The sequence below is a fragment of the Podarcis muralis genome, chromosome 10, assembly GCF_964188315.1.
Source record: "Podarcis muralis chromosome 10, rPodMur119.hap1.1, whole genome shotgun sequence".
Taxonomy (NCBI): domain Eukaryota; kingdom Metazoa; phylum Chordata; class Lepidosauria; order Squamata; family Lacertidae; genus Podarcis; species Podarcis muralis.
In genome coordinates this window covers 74,466,638-74,483,859 of record NC_135664.1, presented here as the reverse complement: position 1 = coordinate 74,483,859, position 17,222 = coordinate 74,466,638, and the positions used below count along the sequence as shown (strand labels likewise).

The window sequence follows — 17,222 nt, the reverse complement described above, 5'->3', positions numbered from 1 at the left end:
GATGGCAGTTGTTGAGACCATGGGAGGGGCGAGTTGTTCTTGTGTTCAGATCCTGCTCTTGTGGGCTTCCGAGCTGAGGCACCTGCTTGGCCACTGTGAGAAGAACAGGATGCTGGACTAGATGGGCCAGTGGCCTGATCCAGCAGGCTCTTCTCATGTTCTCCTGGGGGGACATGACTCCCCATTGCCCCTTCTCTGTTTCCTTGGCCAGCAGGAAGCCTGGCTGGTGATGTGTGCATGTCCCATAGCTCCCTGCTAAAATCCCTCATCTTTTCATACCACAAAAGTTCTGATGGATTCTTTTTGTCCTGCTTTGGCTGTGCTGGAGCACAAGAAGGCAGCAATGCAGTAACATTGGGGAAGCATTGCAGAACAATTAGTGAAGCAGCCTTATGTGAGGACGGTCCAGGGTAACTCCACGCCAATGCATTGTTATTGCATCAGTGACATGCTTGCTTGTTGGTATCTCTCTCCCCCTCCATCATCTATATCTATCTATCATCTATCTATCTATCATCTATCTATCTATCTATCTATCTATCTATCTATCTATCTATCTATCTATCTATCTATCATCTATCTATCTATCTATCTATCATCTATCATCTATCTATCTATCTATCTAATCTATCATCTATCATCATCTATCTATCTATCTAATCATCTATCATCTATCTATCTATCTATCTATCTATCTATCGATCTATCTAATCTATCTAACTAACTATCTATCATCTATCTATCATCTATCATCTATCATCTATCTATATCTATCTATCTATCATCTATCTCTCTATCTATCTATCTATCATCTATCTATCTATCATCTATCTATCATCATCTATCTATCTATCATCTCTCCATCTCTCTATCATCTATCTATCTGCCTTCCAGAACAATTAATAAGACTGTCTTGTTAGATAGATAGATCTATCTATCATCTATCTGTCTTCCAGAAAGACGAACAAGACTGTCTACCATCTATCTATCATCTATCTATCTATCTATCTATCTATCTATCTATCTATCTATCTATCTGTATTTAAAACCTTGATTACAATAAAAGCCTTTAAGTGGTTTGCAATAAATTTTGAATAATTCAATCCCCGCCCCCAAAACCCACCAGTTTGGAAGCCACCTGCCCCCTAGATAGGAGGGACCTTTTCTCTCTTTCCTCTGAGAATAAGAAGGGAAGGGAGTAGTTGCTTTAAATTGTAGGGGTGCAGAATGAGGCTCCTTGCTGTCAGCTGCAGGGAAGGTTGCCTGTGGCATGGGTGGGAGCGCATTGAGGGTGCAGGTGTGGGGTTGTTTTTTTGTTTGTTTGTTTCTTTGCAAAATTTCCTTCCTTTCAAGGCTTCAAGGTGAGGCTGGACTTATCCCGTTCTTTCTGTACTCAGATCCAAGTGGTTTTCTGACTCGGCCCTGCAGCTTCCCCTCCCCTCGCCCAACCTGGGAAAACCACTCTTTAGTGCTAAATTGGAGCAATCGCCAATCCAGAGAAAACCCGATCCATGTTTGCTCAGATTCAGCAGTAAACTGAAGGAAAGCTGTGGGGCAAGCAAAAGTGTGAGTGAGCCCTTAGCCAGATAGTTAATTGGCAGCCACTGAGGATGAGCTTTGAGATGCATTGTTATAATTATAATTGAGAGGCACAATTCAAAGTGTTGGTGCTGACCTTTAAAGCCCTAAACGGCCTCAGCCCAGTATACCTGAAGGAGCATCTCCACCCCTATCGTTCAGACTGGGGTCAGGCTCCGAAGGCCTTCTGGAGGTTCCCTCGCTGTGAGAAGTGAGATTACGGGGAACCAGGCAGAGGGCCTTCTCGGTGGTGGCACCCGCCCCATAGAAATAAACAACTATCTGACTTTTAGAAGACATCTGAAGGCAGCCCTGCTTAGGGAAGTTTTTAATGTTTGATGAATTATTGTATTCTAATATTCTGCTTGAAGCCACGCAGAGTGGCTGGGGAACCAGATGGGCAGGATATAAATAAACAAATATATTATTATTATTATTCCATTTACTTATTGTTGCTATTGCCTCAATAAAATACCCTGAGTCTGGGATGTGGCCCGAATGCTCACTATGCTGGCTGTTGGGGTGGAGTGCCCTATAGCGTCTGCAGGAGGGTCCAACTCTGCTCTAGAGTGCGGTTCTTCTTCCCGTGCCCCACAGCAAGCAGGATGGGTCTGAGGCCCCGCTGACTCTATAGGATTTCTGCCCGGGGGCGCAGATCTGGCTGGCCCCTTCCCCGATAAAACTGCCATTCTTGGCATGCCTCTCCCTCCTGGGCAAATACTGCCTCCCTTTTTGTCTGCTGCCTGCACAGTTGGCCCCCCCAAGAGAGGAGGCCGATGGCACGGATGGGCAAGAACCCACACGGGGGGCCTCTTCCGCCCTCTTCCGAGGGAGACATGAAAGGGTGGGAGTGGGAGGGCAGCCCAGGAGGCAGAGACCCTTTCCCTGGCCCCACTGCTGGGCTCTCCTACCTGGAATGCTGTCTGGCTGTTGTAGTTCCGGATCTCCTTGCTCGCACCACGGAAGAGAAGGACCCGAGCGCAGCTTTCCTGGCAGGGGAAAAAGAAAGGCAGAGTGAACTCTCCTGGATTTTTTTTTGGGGGGGGGGGCAACATAGGATCAGCCTGCACTGCCAGACTGGCAATTCAGAGCCGAGTCAGAGGCTGAGGAACTTCTGGGTTTCCCGTGGTCCGCAACCTGGAAGCACGTAACCCGAAGCGTTTGTAACCTGAGGTACCCCTGTAGGGTAGGGTAGGGTTGGGGGCACAGAGGATGAGTTTCTGGAACTGGGGGGAGGGAGTGTTCCCTGAAAAGGTTTGAGAATAAGTTTTTTTACTTTCTGGAAAAGGAGAGGTATCAGAACTTAAGCCTGCAGAGTAGGCTTGAATCTCCGCTGACTTGGAATCCCTGGACCCCAGACTCAGCTTCAGCTACACTTTCAAGTCGTAAGGGGAATGCACTCAGTACATGCTCAGGGGTAGTTTCCTTTAAACCGCTCTGCATATCCTGGAGCTGAATCTTGAGGAGGTCCAATCCCCTTGAACACCCCTTTCCCTGTCGGCTTTCTTCATGCAAGCAAAAGGAATGCAGAATCTCAAAATTGTCACGTTGTAAGGGACCCCAAGCGTCATCTAGTCCAACCTGCCTGCCTGCAGAACTCCATGGGTGGCTGCACGGGTGCAGAAGGAGGAGGGCTCTTGATCCCCTTCAAGGGCTGATCTGCCAGGGGAGGGGGCCCATGGTCAGAGCGAGGGGAGGGAGGACTCACCTGGTTGTAGAGAGCACAGACGTGGAGGGCTGTGTTCCCAGATGCGTTCTGCGCTGTCATGTCCGCCCCATAGAAAAGAAGGTGCTCTAGGTGTTGAACATGCCCATAGCGACAGGCCTGTTTGGGGAAGGAAGGAAGGAAGGGCAGAGAACTCTCAGGTGGGTGATCAGATGGGGGACAGCAGCAAGTGCTGGACTCAACAAACCACATCAACAGTGCCCCCTGCTCTCCATCACCCTCCAAAACACACACACACACACACACACACACCTACCTCACAGGCTTCCTCCAACATTGAATTACTTATTCTAAATCATCTATGCCGCATTCTGCAGACATGATTCCATAGCAGAAATAACACTTTAGAAATGTGTTATTTTTGTGGGGGGCAGGGTGGGGTGAGTGGGATCCACCAAGATAATAATAATATAAATATTAAAAACACTGTAAAACATTAAAAACTTCCCTAAACAGGACTGCCTTAAGATGTCTTCCAAAAGTCAGGCAGTTGTTTATTCCTTTGACACCTGATGGGAGGGTGTTCCACAGGGTGGGCGCAACCACCGAGAAGGCCCTCTGCCTGGTTCCCTGTAACCTCACTTCTTGCAGGGAGGGAACCACCAGAAGACCCTCGGCGCTGGACCTCAGCGTCTGGGCAGAACGATGGGGGTGAAGAAGCTCCTTCAGCTATACTGGGCTGAGGCTTTTTAGGGCTTTAAAGGTCAACACCAACACTTTGAATTGTGCTTGATGCACTGGGAGCCAATGGAGGCTCCACCAGGAGCCTTGAGCTTCGTATCATGGGCCAAACGTCATGGAGCTCCCTTCCACTAAGGCCAGATTCTCCCTGTCCCAAGGACAGCCATGGTTGACGTGCCAGCCAAAACCATTCAAAGGCACTCCTGGCCTCTGAGGCTAACTGAGCCTCTGGTGACAAAGATGGACCTGGGAGCAGCCTGCAAACTGCCACCGTGTTTTTTCAGAGGGCGGTCAACCCAATCCAGAATGGGCAACCAGTCAGTTTCCCGGACATGGGAACAATCATCACAACTCCATCTTCCCAGGGATCAAGTTCAGTTTGTTGACCTTCATCCACTCCACCCCAGACAACAACCCAGATGATGTACGGCCTCTCCAGACTCAGGTGTTGCGGAAAAGCAGAGCCAAGCATCACCTGTGCCCCGATGGCCCCCTGCTCCAAAACGCCACCACAACCCGGTGTAGCAGCTACCTCACTTTCCCCAACGTGCTGGAGCACAAGAAGGCAGCAATGCAGTAACATTGGGGAAGCATTGCAGAACAATTAGTGAAGCAGCCTTATGTACGGTCTAGGGTAACTCCACACCAATGCATTGTTATTGCATCGATGACATGCTTGCCTCCTGCTCCAAAACGCCACCACAACCCGGTGTAGCAGCTACCTCACTTTCCCCAACGTGGGGCCTCTTCCGCCAGACAACTGCTCGGGGGCTGAGCCCCCCACCAGGGTGCTAGCCTCTCCACCCACCCACCCACCTGCAGCCGCCCCCCCCCCCCGCAGCCTCACCTGATGGATTTCTTGCCAGCCGTTTTCGTCGATGCAGCCCACCTTGGCGTAGTCGTGCAAGAGGAGCTCACAGCAGTAGGGGTCCCCTCCAACCATGGCACTGTGGTACAGAGGCGTTAATCCACGGCTGTCCTTGTAATCTGTAGAGGCACCCAGGTCTAACAGCGTCTGCGCAAACACAGTCACAGGCAGGCAGGGGGGGTCGGTCAGTGGTTGCTGGACCTCTCGGCGCGAGAAAGGCGAGGGGGGCGGGGCAGAGGCAGACCACACACCCAAAATGCCGGGATGCCTTTCCAGGACCTGCAGGAGCACTGCTAGGAATTGGGAGGGAGGCGGGTTGCTGGGTTATTTTAGCAGCTTTGCCCGGCAAGGAATGCCTGGGCATGAGGTGGAAGTGGCAAGAGTTGGTTTCCTGGCGTGGCTCAGGGTGTGAGAAGGGTGGTCTGCTCTCTCCAAGTCTCAAAATGAATTCAAGCGGTGGCTTTAGGCAAGCAAAAATCTCTCTTGGTATCAGATCCCCAGGAAGACTAAAGTGGCCTCCCATACAAGAACGTTGCACACATTACTGACTTAATGTAAACAAAGCATTTCATGAATGCATAAAATGTGTTGCCAGTTGCCAGAGTTGCCAGTTACTACTGATATGGGCTTGGATTCCGTCATCATGAACCATCATCACCATTCTTGGAGTTGGCGTATTTCTTGGGGGGGGGGGGGGATTCACAACTTAATCTTGGAGATGTTGATTTTGCTGCTGTTCTTTTAATTTTTGCATTTTTCGTCTTATTATGACTTGCATGGGGATTGCTTAATTTTGCTGTGCACCTTTTGATGTTTCAGTTTGCTGCTCATGACTACTTTCGTTATAGTTTCACAACATATTTTTGCAGCTGCGCAAATCTTTGCATGCTGTAAGCCGCCTTGAGCGTGGTTTCAAGCGACAGAAAGGCGGGTTGCAAAGAAATGACAGTGATGATGATGGACATGTAAATGGTGCAGAGCGCACCATCAGATCACCCTAGTGGGCCTCAGAGCTTCATTTCCACATCCCCAATTTTATTAAGGGGACGGCAGGGCCGGCCCAAGACATGCTGGTGCCCGAGGCAAACCCCCAAATGGCAACTGCCCTCTTGTGGTTTCCAGCAACTGAGATTCAGAAGGATTTGCTGCCTCTGGCACTGGAGACAGAGCAGAGCCATCCTGGCAAGTAGCCACTGGAAGCCCTCTCCTCCTCCTTGAATTTGACTACCGTATTTTTCGCTCCATAAGATGCACTTTTCCCCTCCTAAAAAGTAAGGGGAAATGTGTGTGCGTCTTATGGAGCGAATGCAGGCGGGAGGCTCTGCTCAGCGCTCCCTTTAAAGAGCCACGCGCAGCGTGTGTGTGCCTCTTGCTGGCTTTTCCCCGAGGAGAGAGAAGGGACTGGCGGGCCGCCCGTCGTCCCTTCCCCACCTCCCAGAAAAGCCAGCAGGTTTGGCTCGGCTCTTTAAAGGGAGCGCTGAGCAAATTCAAAATATTTTCTCTCTCGTTTTCCTCCTCTAAAAACTAGGTGCATCCTATGGTCAGGTGCGTCTTATAGAGCGAAAAATACGGTAATCTTCTTCTAAAGCCACCTAGGTGGGGGGGGCAGCACTGCCTCCTGTGGCAGGGAGTTCCATAGGTTAACTCAGTGCTGGATGGTCCGCCTCTACAGGGCAAGGGAGAGCGCGGCCTCCAGGCTCTACGGGAGGAGCAAGCAGGATGCGGCGATGAGAATCAAGGCAGTTGCCCCCATCCCGTTTGGGGGGCAGTGTGCTAGGCTGTTGCTAAGCAACCTCTTCATGCTTACCTCCCCCCACCCCACCAAGAACATTCAGAACCTGCAAAGCAGCCAGTTGTGACACCCCAGACACAGGAAAGTGGCCCCCAGCGCCGTGAGTGGGAACCCCCCCCCAAAAAAAAACAACAACCATGAGGTTAGGCAGATGCAAGGGAGGCTGGTCAGCTCCGAGACCGTCTGCCCAGGGGTGGCAAATTCATAAGGGGGAGAGGGGGCGTGATGGAATGGGGGGGCGGGTAATAAGTAAAGCTAGCCGAGAGCAGCAGGAAGAACAGGAAAGCGGCTCCAGGCAAACTCACCATCAGGGCAGTGTGATTCCGGCACCGGACGGCTTTGTGCAGAGCCGTCATGCCCTCTCGCGTCCGGAAATCCAAGTGAGCACCTCCATTCCTCAGGGCTTTGATCATGTCGATACAGTACTCCAGCTGGGCGGCCATCGTCAGGGGGCATTCTGGAGAGGCCCCCACCCCAGGAAAGAGAAGGTGCACATCTGAGAAACGCATCCGCAAGAAGCACCCCATGAACTCTTGGCCCAGCCCCACAACTGAGGAGGGGCGGGCTTGCCTGGCAGCCCCCATCCCGCTGAAACCCGCCCCCTCCCCTCCTGACGGGAGCTGCCCTAGATCTCCTGCCCTTTCTGCTGGGAAACAGGAGCAGCGGGAGTTGGGTCTGGGATGGGCGAGAGAGCAAGAAGCTGCAGGCAGGTCAGGACTGGTCCCAGTTCATCGCTGGTATCTAACACCAAGTAAAATTGCTAAAATGTACAAAAGAAGTTCAAAACTGTCTTGGAAATGTAAAGAGGGTGCTTTTTACCATATGTGGTGGACAAGTACATTGGTAAAGGCATTCTGGGAAATGATTAATAATAATAATAATAATAATAATAATAATAATAATAATAATAATAATAATAATTTTTATTTATACCCCGCCCTCCCCAGCAAGAGTAAAAACATAATAGGGGAAAAGAGAAGGGGGGGGGGGAGAAACCAATTTAAAATACAGGTTAAAATGCAATTTAAAATGCAGCCTCATTTTAAAGTAGCCGATAAATCAAGACCGTAAGGGGAGGGAAACGTAAGGGTCAGACCGAGTCCAAACCAAAGGCCAGGCAGAACAGCTCTGTCTTGCAGGCCCTGCGGAAAGATGTCAAGTCCCGCAGGGCCCTAGTCTCTTGTGACAGAGCATTCCACCAAGTTGGGGCCAGTGCTGAAAAGGCCCTGGCCCTAGTTAAGACCAATCTAACCTCCTTGAGGCTTGGGACCTCCAAAGTCCTCTGCGGGACATACCAGGAGAGGCAGTCCCATAGGTGCACGGGTCCTAGGGCGCATAGGGCTTTAAAGGTCAAAACCAGCACCTTAAACCTGACCCTGTACTCCACTGGGAGCCAATGCAGTTGGTATATAATGAACTAAAGAAAATGTTCAAAAATACATTTGTTAAATCACCAGAAGCCTTTTTACTAGATAGAATAGGTGAAGAGTTACCAAGAGAAGACAAAAGACTTTTTATGTATGCAACGACGGCAGCAAGAAGGCTACTAGCCCAGAGATGGAAGGAAGGAGGAGTCCCAGCCAAAGAAGAATGGCAGACGAAACTGATGGGAGTATGCGGAGATGGCGGAACTGATGAGGAATATCCGAAACCAAGAAGATCAAGTATTTTCTAAAGACTGGAATAAATTTGTAATTCATTTAAAACAGTGTTTCCCAACCACTGTTCCGCGGCACACTAGTGTGCCGCGAGATGTTGCCTGGTGTGCCGTGGGGAAAATTTGAAAGATTTTTTTTTTTTGGTAAAAGTCAAATTAGGTCCTAATCTATCCCTCGAGCGCCTCTTGTCTGTTATTGTGATGCATGAAGCGTGTTCCCGCCCACTCCCCGCCCTCCCTTGCTTCTTTCTCTCTCTCTGTGGCGTTCTCCGCCGCTTCCTGCTGGGCATGCGCAGCTCGCCTCGCGCTTCCATTCCGACCCCTCCTTCCCCCGACTACCCCTCCGCTCCGTTCCTTTCTCTTTCTCGCGTGTCAGAGAGCGGCGGCGCGAGCGCGGCGGTTCCCTCAGGGCTGACGGAGGGCTCGAGGAGGAGGAGGCAGGACGTGGAGGCGGAGAAAGCGGCGGCGGCCACCCCCCACCTCCAGCTCGAGGCCCGCGTAGAAAGCTGAGGGGGAGAGATAGATAGAGGTGGGCAGCGGCGGCGGCAACGACCACGACCAACCGCCACAGTAGTTGTAGCGGTGGCGACGGCGAGCAGGGACTCCCGCTCTCTCTCCGTTGTGTCTCTCTCTCTCTCTCTCTCTCTCTCTCTCCCGGGCCCGTCCGTTGAGTCTCCCGCGCGCCTCGGCTACAAGATGAGCATCGAGATCCCGCCGGGTCTGACTGAGCTGCTGCAGGGCTACACGGTGGAGGTGCTGCGGCACCGGCCGCCGGACCTGCTGGCCTTCGCCACCGAGTACTTCGCCAAGCCGCGCTCTCCTTCCTGCCTCGCTTTGCTGCCTCCTCCCCCCCCACCCCCAAAGCTTGGAGGTTCCCCGGCGCCGACCCGCAGGTTTGACCCCCTTCTCACACCTGTTCGCGCTCCTTGCACGGAATGGGGCGGATGGGGAGGAACGGGGCTCGCCGCTGCCTCCGCTCGCCCTCCCCCCCTCCGCTGGCGGCCCCGCGATTCTTGGCTTTTTGGCGGTTGGCACAGAAGGAAGGCAAGGGGGAGGGGAAAAAATTGAATCTTACACTTTCGTGCGTCCCTCCCGGCGTGACGCTGCGCGCTGACGTCACGGGGCTGTAATGGTGGTGTGCCTCGAGATTTTTTTCATGAAACAAGTGTGCCTTTGCCCAAAAAAGGTTGGGAAACACTGATTTAAAAGACCACTTTAAACAGCTAAAATCTGTGGCAGGGATGCAATGACACTTGTAATGTGGAAATATTTTGGATAATTATGGTTATTTAACAGATGGATAAGGGTAAAAGATGCAGCAAATTTAATCTTAAACGTGGAACCCATGGGGGGAGGGAAGGAGGTCCGAAGGTTCAAGAACCTTGTACTTTAATGTTTGAAATGGTTGTGTTAAAATGTATAAAATTATTTAAAAACCAATTACAGTGGTACCTCGCAAGACGAATGCCTCGCAAGACAAAAAACTCGCTAGACGAAAGGGTTTTTTGTTTTTTGAGCTGCTTCGCAAGACGATTTTCCCTATGGGCTTGCTTCGCAAGACGGAAACGTCTTGCAAGTTTGTTTCCTTTTTCTTAACACCGTTAATACAGTTGCGACTTGACTTTGAGGAGCAACTCATAGCACGTGGTGTGGTAGCCTTTTTGGAGGTTTTTAAAGACTTTGGTGATTTTTGAAGCTTTTCCAAAACTTTTCTGACACCGTGCTTCGCAAGACGAAAAAAATCGCAAGACGACAAAAGTCGCGGAACGAATTAATTTCATCTTGCGAGGCACCACTGTGTGTGTGTGTGTGTGTGTGTGTGTGTGTGTGTGTATATATATGGACTAGTTCCAGCTCTCCAGGGCTTCAGGCAAGGAAGATGCCCAGACCCACCTGGGTTTGCAGGTGCTCTGCGTCACTGAGCTATGGCCCTTCCTCCCCAGAGAGAGAGGCTGAGAGTTGTCAAGTGAGCAATAAAAGAGGGTGAGCTACTGGATCGCTTGGAGGGATCACCTGGTCCAAGCAGGTATCGGAAGGGAACCTCCCAAAGCACCCCCAGCAAATGCTGCTTCATATCCTTTAACTGGGCACATCCTGACACCAACCGGGGCAGCAGGATTTGCCCCAGGGGCACAGCAAAGTCTGGAAATATCAGAAGGTCTTTGCGCATGGAGGGGAGAGCAGTGGTGTTTCCGAAAGAATAGCAGGAAACAAGTGCATCAGTTTTCGTTATTCTTTAAAGCAAAGTGCAACAGATGTTTGCATCCATGTCTTGCTGGCTAGCCTTGGGGTGGTTTGCTAAACGTGTCTGAAGTGAAGCCATTTCATTCTTGTGGGGGCATTTCCTCAGCATGGGGGTTGGCCTTGTGGGATGTGAAACACAACAGCAGTCAAGTACAACATTCTTAGAGTGAACATGTTTGCACATGGGGAGGAATGTTTGTCCAGCCAGCAGGTCAACTTCCTGTTTCCTCCTGGGCTGGGACAGACTTCCTCTGCATGTGACTAGAGGTGGGCATGGCCTCACCTGTGCAGGTAATGACAACAGCACAGGGCAGGGCAGCCATCTCTCTATGACTACTTTTGTCGAAGAAGCAACATCTGCTTAGCCAAAGATGCTCTCTTGGCCTCCAGCCCAGAGAGGACAAAGGGACTGTCTCCTTATGAGATAGTTTACAGGTATATGTTACTTTTCTAAGATAGGTCTGCCTTCTGGGATCTGATTGTGAACAGAATGTGAGTGAGTAAACTTTTTATACTTTTATAGAAGAAGACTGTGTCGTGTCTTATCTTTTATGAGGGGAAAATACCAGAACAGTTATTATAGAGGCTTAAGCGAGCCTGAGCAAACGCATCCACTGTGCAAGTTTAAAAAGGGGAATGTTACTCTGCTAAATTGTGGAACTTGTTTACACAAGCTGGAAAGGCTATAATCAAACAATATATCCTCTCCTGCATCCCTGAACATTCCCACAGGCCTAGCAGTCTCCTGCTCACAGGTGGAAGTAATTCAGATGCCCCCTCTCATCGAGTTAATCTATCTCCCTCCACCCGCCCCCTGCGACAAAAAGCGGGAAGTCAGGATGGTGGAGCTCAAAAGCTCAGGTGACTAATTCTCAAAGTGTGTGGGATGCTCAGCCACTCAGGCACCTCCCCCCCCCCAATTGAAAAACAAAATGAAAACACAGCCATGGAAAACTGCAGTCTTGGGTTTGTCACCCAAAGTTAGCAGGGGCCGCCAAACCCACTCCTCCCAGGCCATTTTTTCCTGCCCATCAGAAGAGCCCTCTCTCATCTGACCAAAGGGGTTCCCTCGGGGCCAGCATCCTGCCTCACAATTGCCAGCCAGGTGCCCCAAAGAGAACCCCCAAAATTAAGCATGACCTGAGTGCAACAACCGAAGCTCTCTGCAATTCTGAGCAGCTATCATTCAAAGGGCAGCAGAGGCAGAACATAGCCATCCACTGAGGCTTTGCTCAAGATCTCCCTCTCTTCCCCCTTCCTTCTCTCTCACAGACACACACACAGGAGAGTTTGTCTGAGAGGGGAAAGTTTTTTTTTTTTTTTTTTTTTAAAGGTAAATGTAAAGGGACCACTGACCCTTAGGTCCAGTCGTGGCCGACTCTGGGGTTGCGGCGCTCATCTCGCTTTACTGGCCGAGGGAGCTGGCTTACAGCTTCTGGGTCATGTGACCAGCATGACTAAGCCGCTTCTGGAGAACCAGAGCAGCGCACGGAAACGCCGTTTACCTTCCCGCTGGAGTGGTACCTATTGATCTACTTGCACTTTGACGTGCTTTCGAACTGCTGGGTTGACCGAGCAATGGGAGCTCACCCCGTCGCGGGGATTCGAACAGCCGACCTTCTGATCGGCAAGTCCTAGGCTCAGTGGTTTAACCCACAGCGCCACTCATGTGCCTTTTTAAAAAAGTTTTTATTAAAAATTTCAACATAACAATTTATCAAATATCCTCATCCCCCCCCCCCCATTTTCCCTCCCTAAGAAAAACCCACCCTACACTCCCTCCCGGACTTCCCTCAGCTCCTCTCTCTGGTTTTTGAGCACATGTTATTCTCTGCATATTATAAAATTGTAATGATCCTTAATTTATCTGTCTGTATGATAGCAATGATAAATTTGTGTTTGTTTATACAAAACCTGCCAAGGAGACCAGTTCGTTCGGTTGTTTCTTTGAATACTTTGTAAAAGGTTCCCATTCTTCTTTAAAATCACAGTTGTCCTTTTCACGTAATTTATGCGTCAGTTTCGCCATTTCCACATAGTCCATCAGTTTCTCTTGCCACAGTTCTTTTGTCGGGATTTCTTCATTCTTCCATCCTTGTGCTATTAAGACTCTTGCCGCCATTGTCGCATACATGAATATGTTCTTCAATTTCCTTGGCAGGTCTTTTCCTACAATCCCTAACAAAAATGCTTCAGGCTTTTTTACAAATGTTAATTGGAACAGAGAGGGGAAAGTTTTGCTCAGGGTTGCAGTTTGCTACGATGGCTTTCTCTTTGGGGAGAAAGCCAGAGTGGAGTTAAAAGGTAAAGGGACCCCTGACCATTAAGTCCAGTCGTGGCTGACTCTGGGGTTGCAGCGCTCATCTCTCTTTATTGGCCGAGGGAGCCGGCGTACAGCTTCCGGGTCATGTGGCCAGCATGACTAAGCCGCTTCTGGTGAACCAGAGCAGCACACGGAAACGCCGTTTACCTTCCCGCCGGAATGGTACCTATTTATCTACTTGCACTTTGACGTGCTTTCGAGCTGCTAGGTGGGCAGGAGCAGGGACTGAGCAACAGGAGCTCACCCCGTGGCGGGGATTCGAACCGCCAACCTTGTGATCGGCAAGTCCTAGGCTCAGTGGTTTAACCCACAGCGCCACCCACGTCCCTAGAGTGGAGTTAGGCATTAGTGATCTTCAGCTTTTTAGTTTGGGACTTAAGTCTTTTGCAGAGCTGGGATGCCTCTCCCCAAAATAATAATAATAATAATAATAATAATAATAATAATAATAATGGTAAATAATCAACCCACAGCCCATCTCTCTGGGTCTTCACTTGAAAGGTCTGAGGCAGAGGAACAGAAACTTCACTCCAACAAATCACATCTCCTAAAAGCCTTTTCCATTCCAGCGTTTCTCCCTTCCTGCACAAGGCATGAGGTGCAAACAATAGCAAAAGCTGGATTATTTCCAGACCATAAAGGTTTACGAGCTCACAGCTGCAAGTCCCCTGAAGCCTCTGCATGCCAGAGATGGAGCACAGAGCCGCCCCGGCCTGCTGTGGACTCAGCATCTCGTCCGGAGCCTCTGAACCCAACCTTTTCCAAACCCCCCAACAAGCCGCTAAGATCCCTCCATTGTACTTGGGGAGTCAGAAAGCTCTCAGGAGCCCGGAGGGATAGTCTGGCTTTGAATGACACTGCGATGGATAAACCCAAGGGCAGAATCTCTCTCTCGCTAGAGAAAGCCTGATATTTTTGGTGGGTCATTTGAGGATTCAGTACGGGAGCATGAAATCTCTGAAGCACACTCAAAGCGATGGAGATCTGGCTTTGTAGCCACAGCAACCCAGCGGCTCCTTTCCTGGCAAAAGGGCCTTGCCACCTCCCGCTTGGAAAGGAGAATCATGGAATTGCAAAATTGCTCCGTCTTCCATGGGACAGTCCTTGATACATCATATCTCCTCTCAGCCTCCTCTTCTCCAGGCAAAACACACACAGCTCCTTCAACCATTCCTTACAAGGCTTGGTTTCTAGATCCTTGGTCATCTTGGTTGCCTTCCTCTGCCCATCTTCCAGTTTATCAACATCCTTCTTAAATTGTGGCACCCAGAACTGGACACAGTATTCCAGATGTGGTCTGACCAAGGCAGAATAGAGTGGGACTATGACTTCCCTGGGACGTGGGTGACGCTGTGGTCACAGAGCCTAGGACTTGCTGATCAGAAGGTCGGCGGTTCGAATCCCTGCAACGGGGTGAGCTCCCGTTGCTCGGTCCCTGCTCCTGCCAACCTAGCAGTTCGAAAGCACATCAAGTGCAAGTAGATAAATAGGTACTGCTCCAGCAGGAAGGTAAACAGCATTTCTGTGCACTGCTCTGGTGCCCCAGAAGTGGCTTAGTCATGCTGACCACATGACCCGGAAGCTGTACGCCGGCTCCCTCAGCCAGGAAAGTGAGATGAGTGCGCAACTCCAGAGTCGTCCGCGACTGGACTTAATGGTCAGGGGTCCCTGTACCTTTACCTTTATGACTTCCCTTGATCTGGACCCTAGACTTCTGCAGCCTGGAATAGCATTAGCTTTTTTTGTTGCTGCATCACACTGTGGACTCATGCTAACCTTGTGGTCCACCAAGACCCCAAAATCCTTTTCAGGCAGGCAGAGGTGATGCAACCTGCTCTGGTACCCGGAGCGGCGCTCATCCCAGGGGGTGTGACTCGCATCCCCGGGGGCACACTGCCCGCAGTGCATGACACGCATCCTGGGTGTGTGCAGCAAGCGGTGCACGCCTGGGGGGGGGGGGTTATCGCCAATTGGGGGTCAGCATTTTGTCACCACCACCCCTTTCGGAATGGTACCTGGAGCGCCGCCCCCTCGGAATGCCGCTGCAGGCAGGGAACCTTTCTCAGGACTCAGCTATACAGCTGCAAATATAATGTTTTAAGTGTGTTTTAAGTGCATTATACAAATGTGGCATGAGATGGCAATGGCGAGCTTATGGCAAATTCAATATATTTTTCAAAACTTTTTTTTTAAAAGCTTTTTCACAGCGTTTTTGTGTGTGTGTCTAGATTCCTCCCCAGTCCTTCCTGAAGATGCTGCCAGCTGAGCCAAGCTGAGGCCTTTCCTCATCTCTCCTTTGGAGGAGGCTGGGGGCAGCAGAGGGAGACACGCAGGGGACAGGACTCGGTCCTTTCTCCCAGCTGCTGAGTGGTGGAGAGGACGGAAAATGATGGAGACAAGGAATGAAAGATCCCAACGGAACTCTCTCCTTTTTCCAGACACCCAGCCAAATGGCACTGATGGCACTTGAAGCGATTCTGCGCAGCAAGGCTAAGCTCCACAGTCCCAGATAAGGAGATATTGATGGTTTCTATTTTCAGCTTTTATTTTATTTTTCTCCTGTTTGCCAATTGGCAAGGAGATCGAGCAACGTTGCGGCGTGTGCTGATCGTCCCCCTCCGCTCCAGCGCTGCGTCTCTCGGTAATTAATTGTTGTTCGGGTGCGAGCAGGGAACTTGCACGCTTTTGCTTCATAAATATAGCAGGCAGCAATATCGGGCGAGCTAACCGTTTGCTTAAATTATACATAACACATTTTGTCTCCTTAAAGGGCTAAATGAAGTTTATTAAGCTTGCCCTTATTGCTTATTAAACCCACGCCTCCTTGGGTCCCTTTGCCGTGGCCTCCTGCCCCCTCCCGCACCCACCAGAGACTCCTCAACGAGACCTTTGAAGGAGGGGTGGGAAGCAAGTGTCCCCCCCCCCCCGCAAATGCTGCTGCAATGCAACCACCACCATCCCTGGCCATTGGTCACACTGACCAGTGGGAATAAAAACAGAGGCAGAGCCTGCTGGATGAGGCCAAAGGAAGCCTGTTCGGTCCATCACCCTGTTGTCACAGTTGCCAAACAGATGCCTGCGAGATGATGATGTCAGCAAGATCTGACCACAGCCAGGTAGAGAAAACCCCTGGAGGAAAGAGCTGGTGTCAGCTAGTCCCACCTCCCAACAGGAAAGCGGAGACCCAGGACTTTTTCTGGGCTCCAGGTCTTCCAACATCCAAGGGACTTCATTTTGTTTCTTATATTTTTTAACATATTTTTTATTATATTTTCTGTTTTACAATTTCAAATACTCATTTTACATCCTTTAGATATCAATGACTTCCCTGCTTCTCTTTCCATGGTTACATATCACAAATCCCTGCATATTCTACAAAACCTATACCACTCAGTATTCCACGCAGAGACGTCCAATTCCCGATAGACTGTGATCTACTCATAGTATAAAAAAATTGGCAGTGATCTACCCATTGTCGTTGGATGGACCAGAATTGTTGAGCTTTTTTAGGAAGCCACAGTTGTTTTTCCCTTTTTTTGGGGGGGGGGGAGGGGGAGATAACTAATCTATCTGTTGGACATGCCTGCTTATTGCATTCATCAAAGCTTGCTTACGTCTCCACCTCCATCATTCTGCCCGGACACTGAGGTCCAACGCTAGGGCCTTCTGGCGGTTCCCTCACTGCGAGAAGCCAAGTTACAGGGAAGCAGGCAGAGGGCCTTCTCAGTAGTGGAGCCCGCCCTGTGGAACACCCTCCCACCAGATGTCAAAGAGAAAAATAACTACCAAACTTTTAGAAGACATCTGAAGGCAGCCCTGTTTAGGGAAGCTTTTAATGTTTAATAGGTTATTGTATTTTAGAGTTTTGTTGGAAGCCGCCCAGAGTGGCTGGGGAAACCCAGCCAGGTGGGCGGGGTATAAATAATAAATTATTACTATATTATTAAAGTTCTATCAACTTAAGTTGTCATCCTTCTTTGGTTGGGACCTTGCTCGTTTTCCGTTTTTGGGCTAACCAAACACGGGCCGCAGTTGTTGCATACATAAACAACCTTTTTTGGGCACCTGGGAATTCCAGTCTGAATTATCCCCAACAGAAAGGACTCTATTGCTTTGTTTAATGTAAAGGAAACCAGAAGAGCTTTGAGCTAATCCAGAGGCGGAGGAACCTTTCTCAGCCTGAGAGCCACATTCCCTTCTCAGCAACCTTCCGGGGCCACACGGGAATGGTGGGCAGGGCCCCAGACGAAAGCAGGAAGAGCAGCATGTGTCATCTTTGAACACTAGGCTGGTTTCTACATGCAGACCCCCAGACCCCTCTGTCCCCCCCCCACTTAGGCAAGCAAGAGGCAT

The 17,222-nt window shown here is 50.2% G+C and overlaps 1 protein-coding gene across 11 annotated transcripts in view; it reads right to left on the bottom strand.

Annotated features, from left to right (window-relative positions):
- The window catches only part of SHANK3 (SH3 and multiple ankyrin repeat domains 3), a 431,788-nt gene that overhangs the window by 248,726 nt on the left and 165,840 nt on the right, over positions 1-17,222 (bottom strand). For 10 of the 11 annotated variants that reach the window (XR_013394458.1, XR_013394460.1, XR_013394459.1 and 7 more), the window contains 4 exons: positions 6,951-7,102; positions 4,833-5,000; positions 3,287-3,403; positions 2,490-2,567 (listed from right to left, as the gene is read on the bottom strand). Coding sequence is in view for 8 of the 11 variants with exons in the window: in XM_077935409.1 (XP_077791535.1) it covers positions 2,490-2,567; positions 3,287-3,403; positions 4,833-5,000; positions 6,951-7,102 (515 nt within the window). In the remaining 3 variants the exon portion in view is untranslated. Of the gene's footprint in view, positions 1-2,489; positions 2,568-3,286; positions 3,404-4,832; positions 5,001-6,950; positions 7,103-17,222 lie in introns of those variants that run through there. The other variant, XM_077935416.1, reaches the window with a different exon arrangement.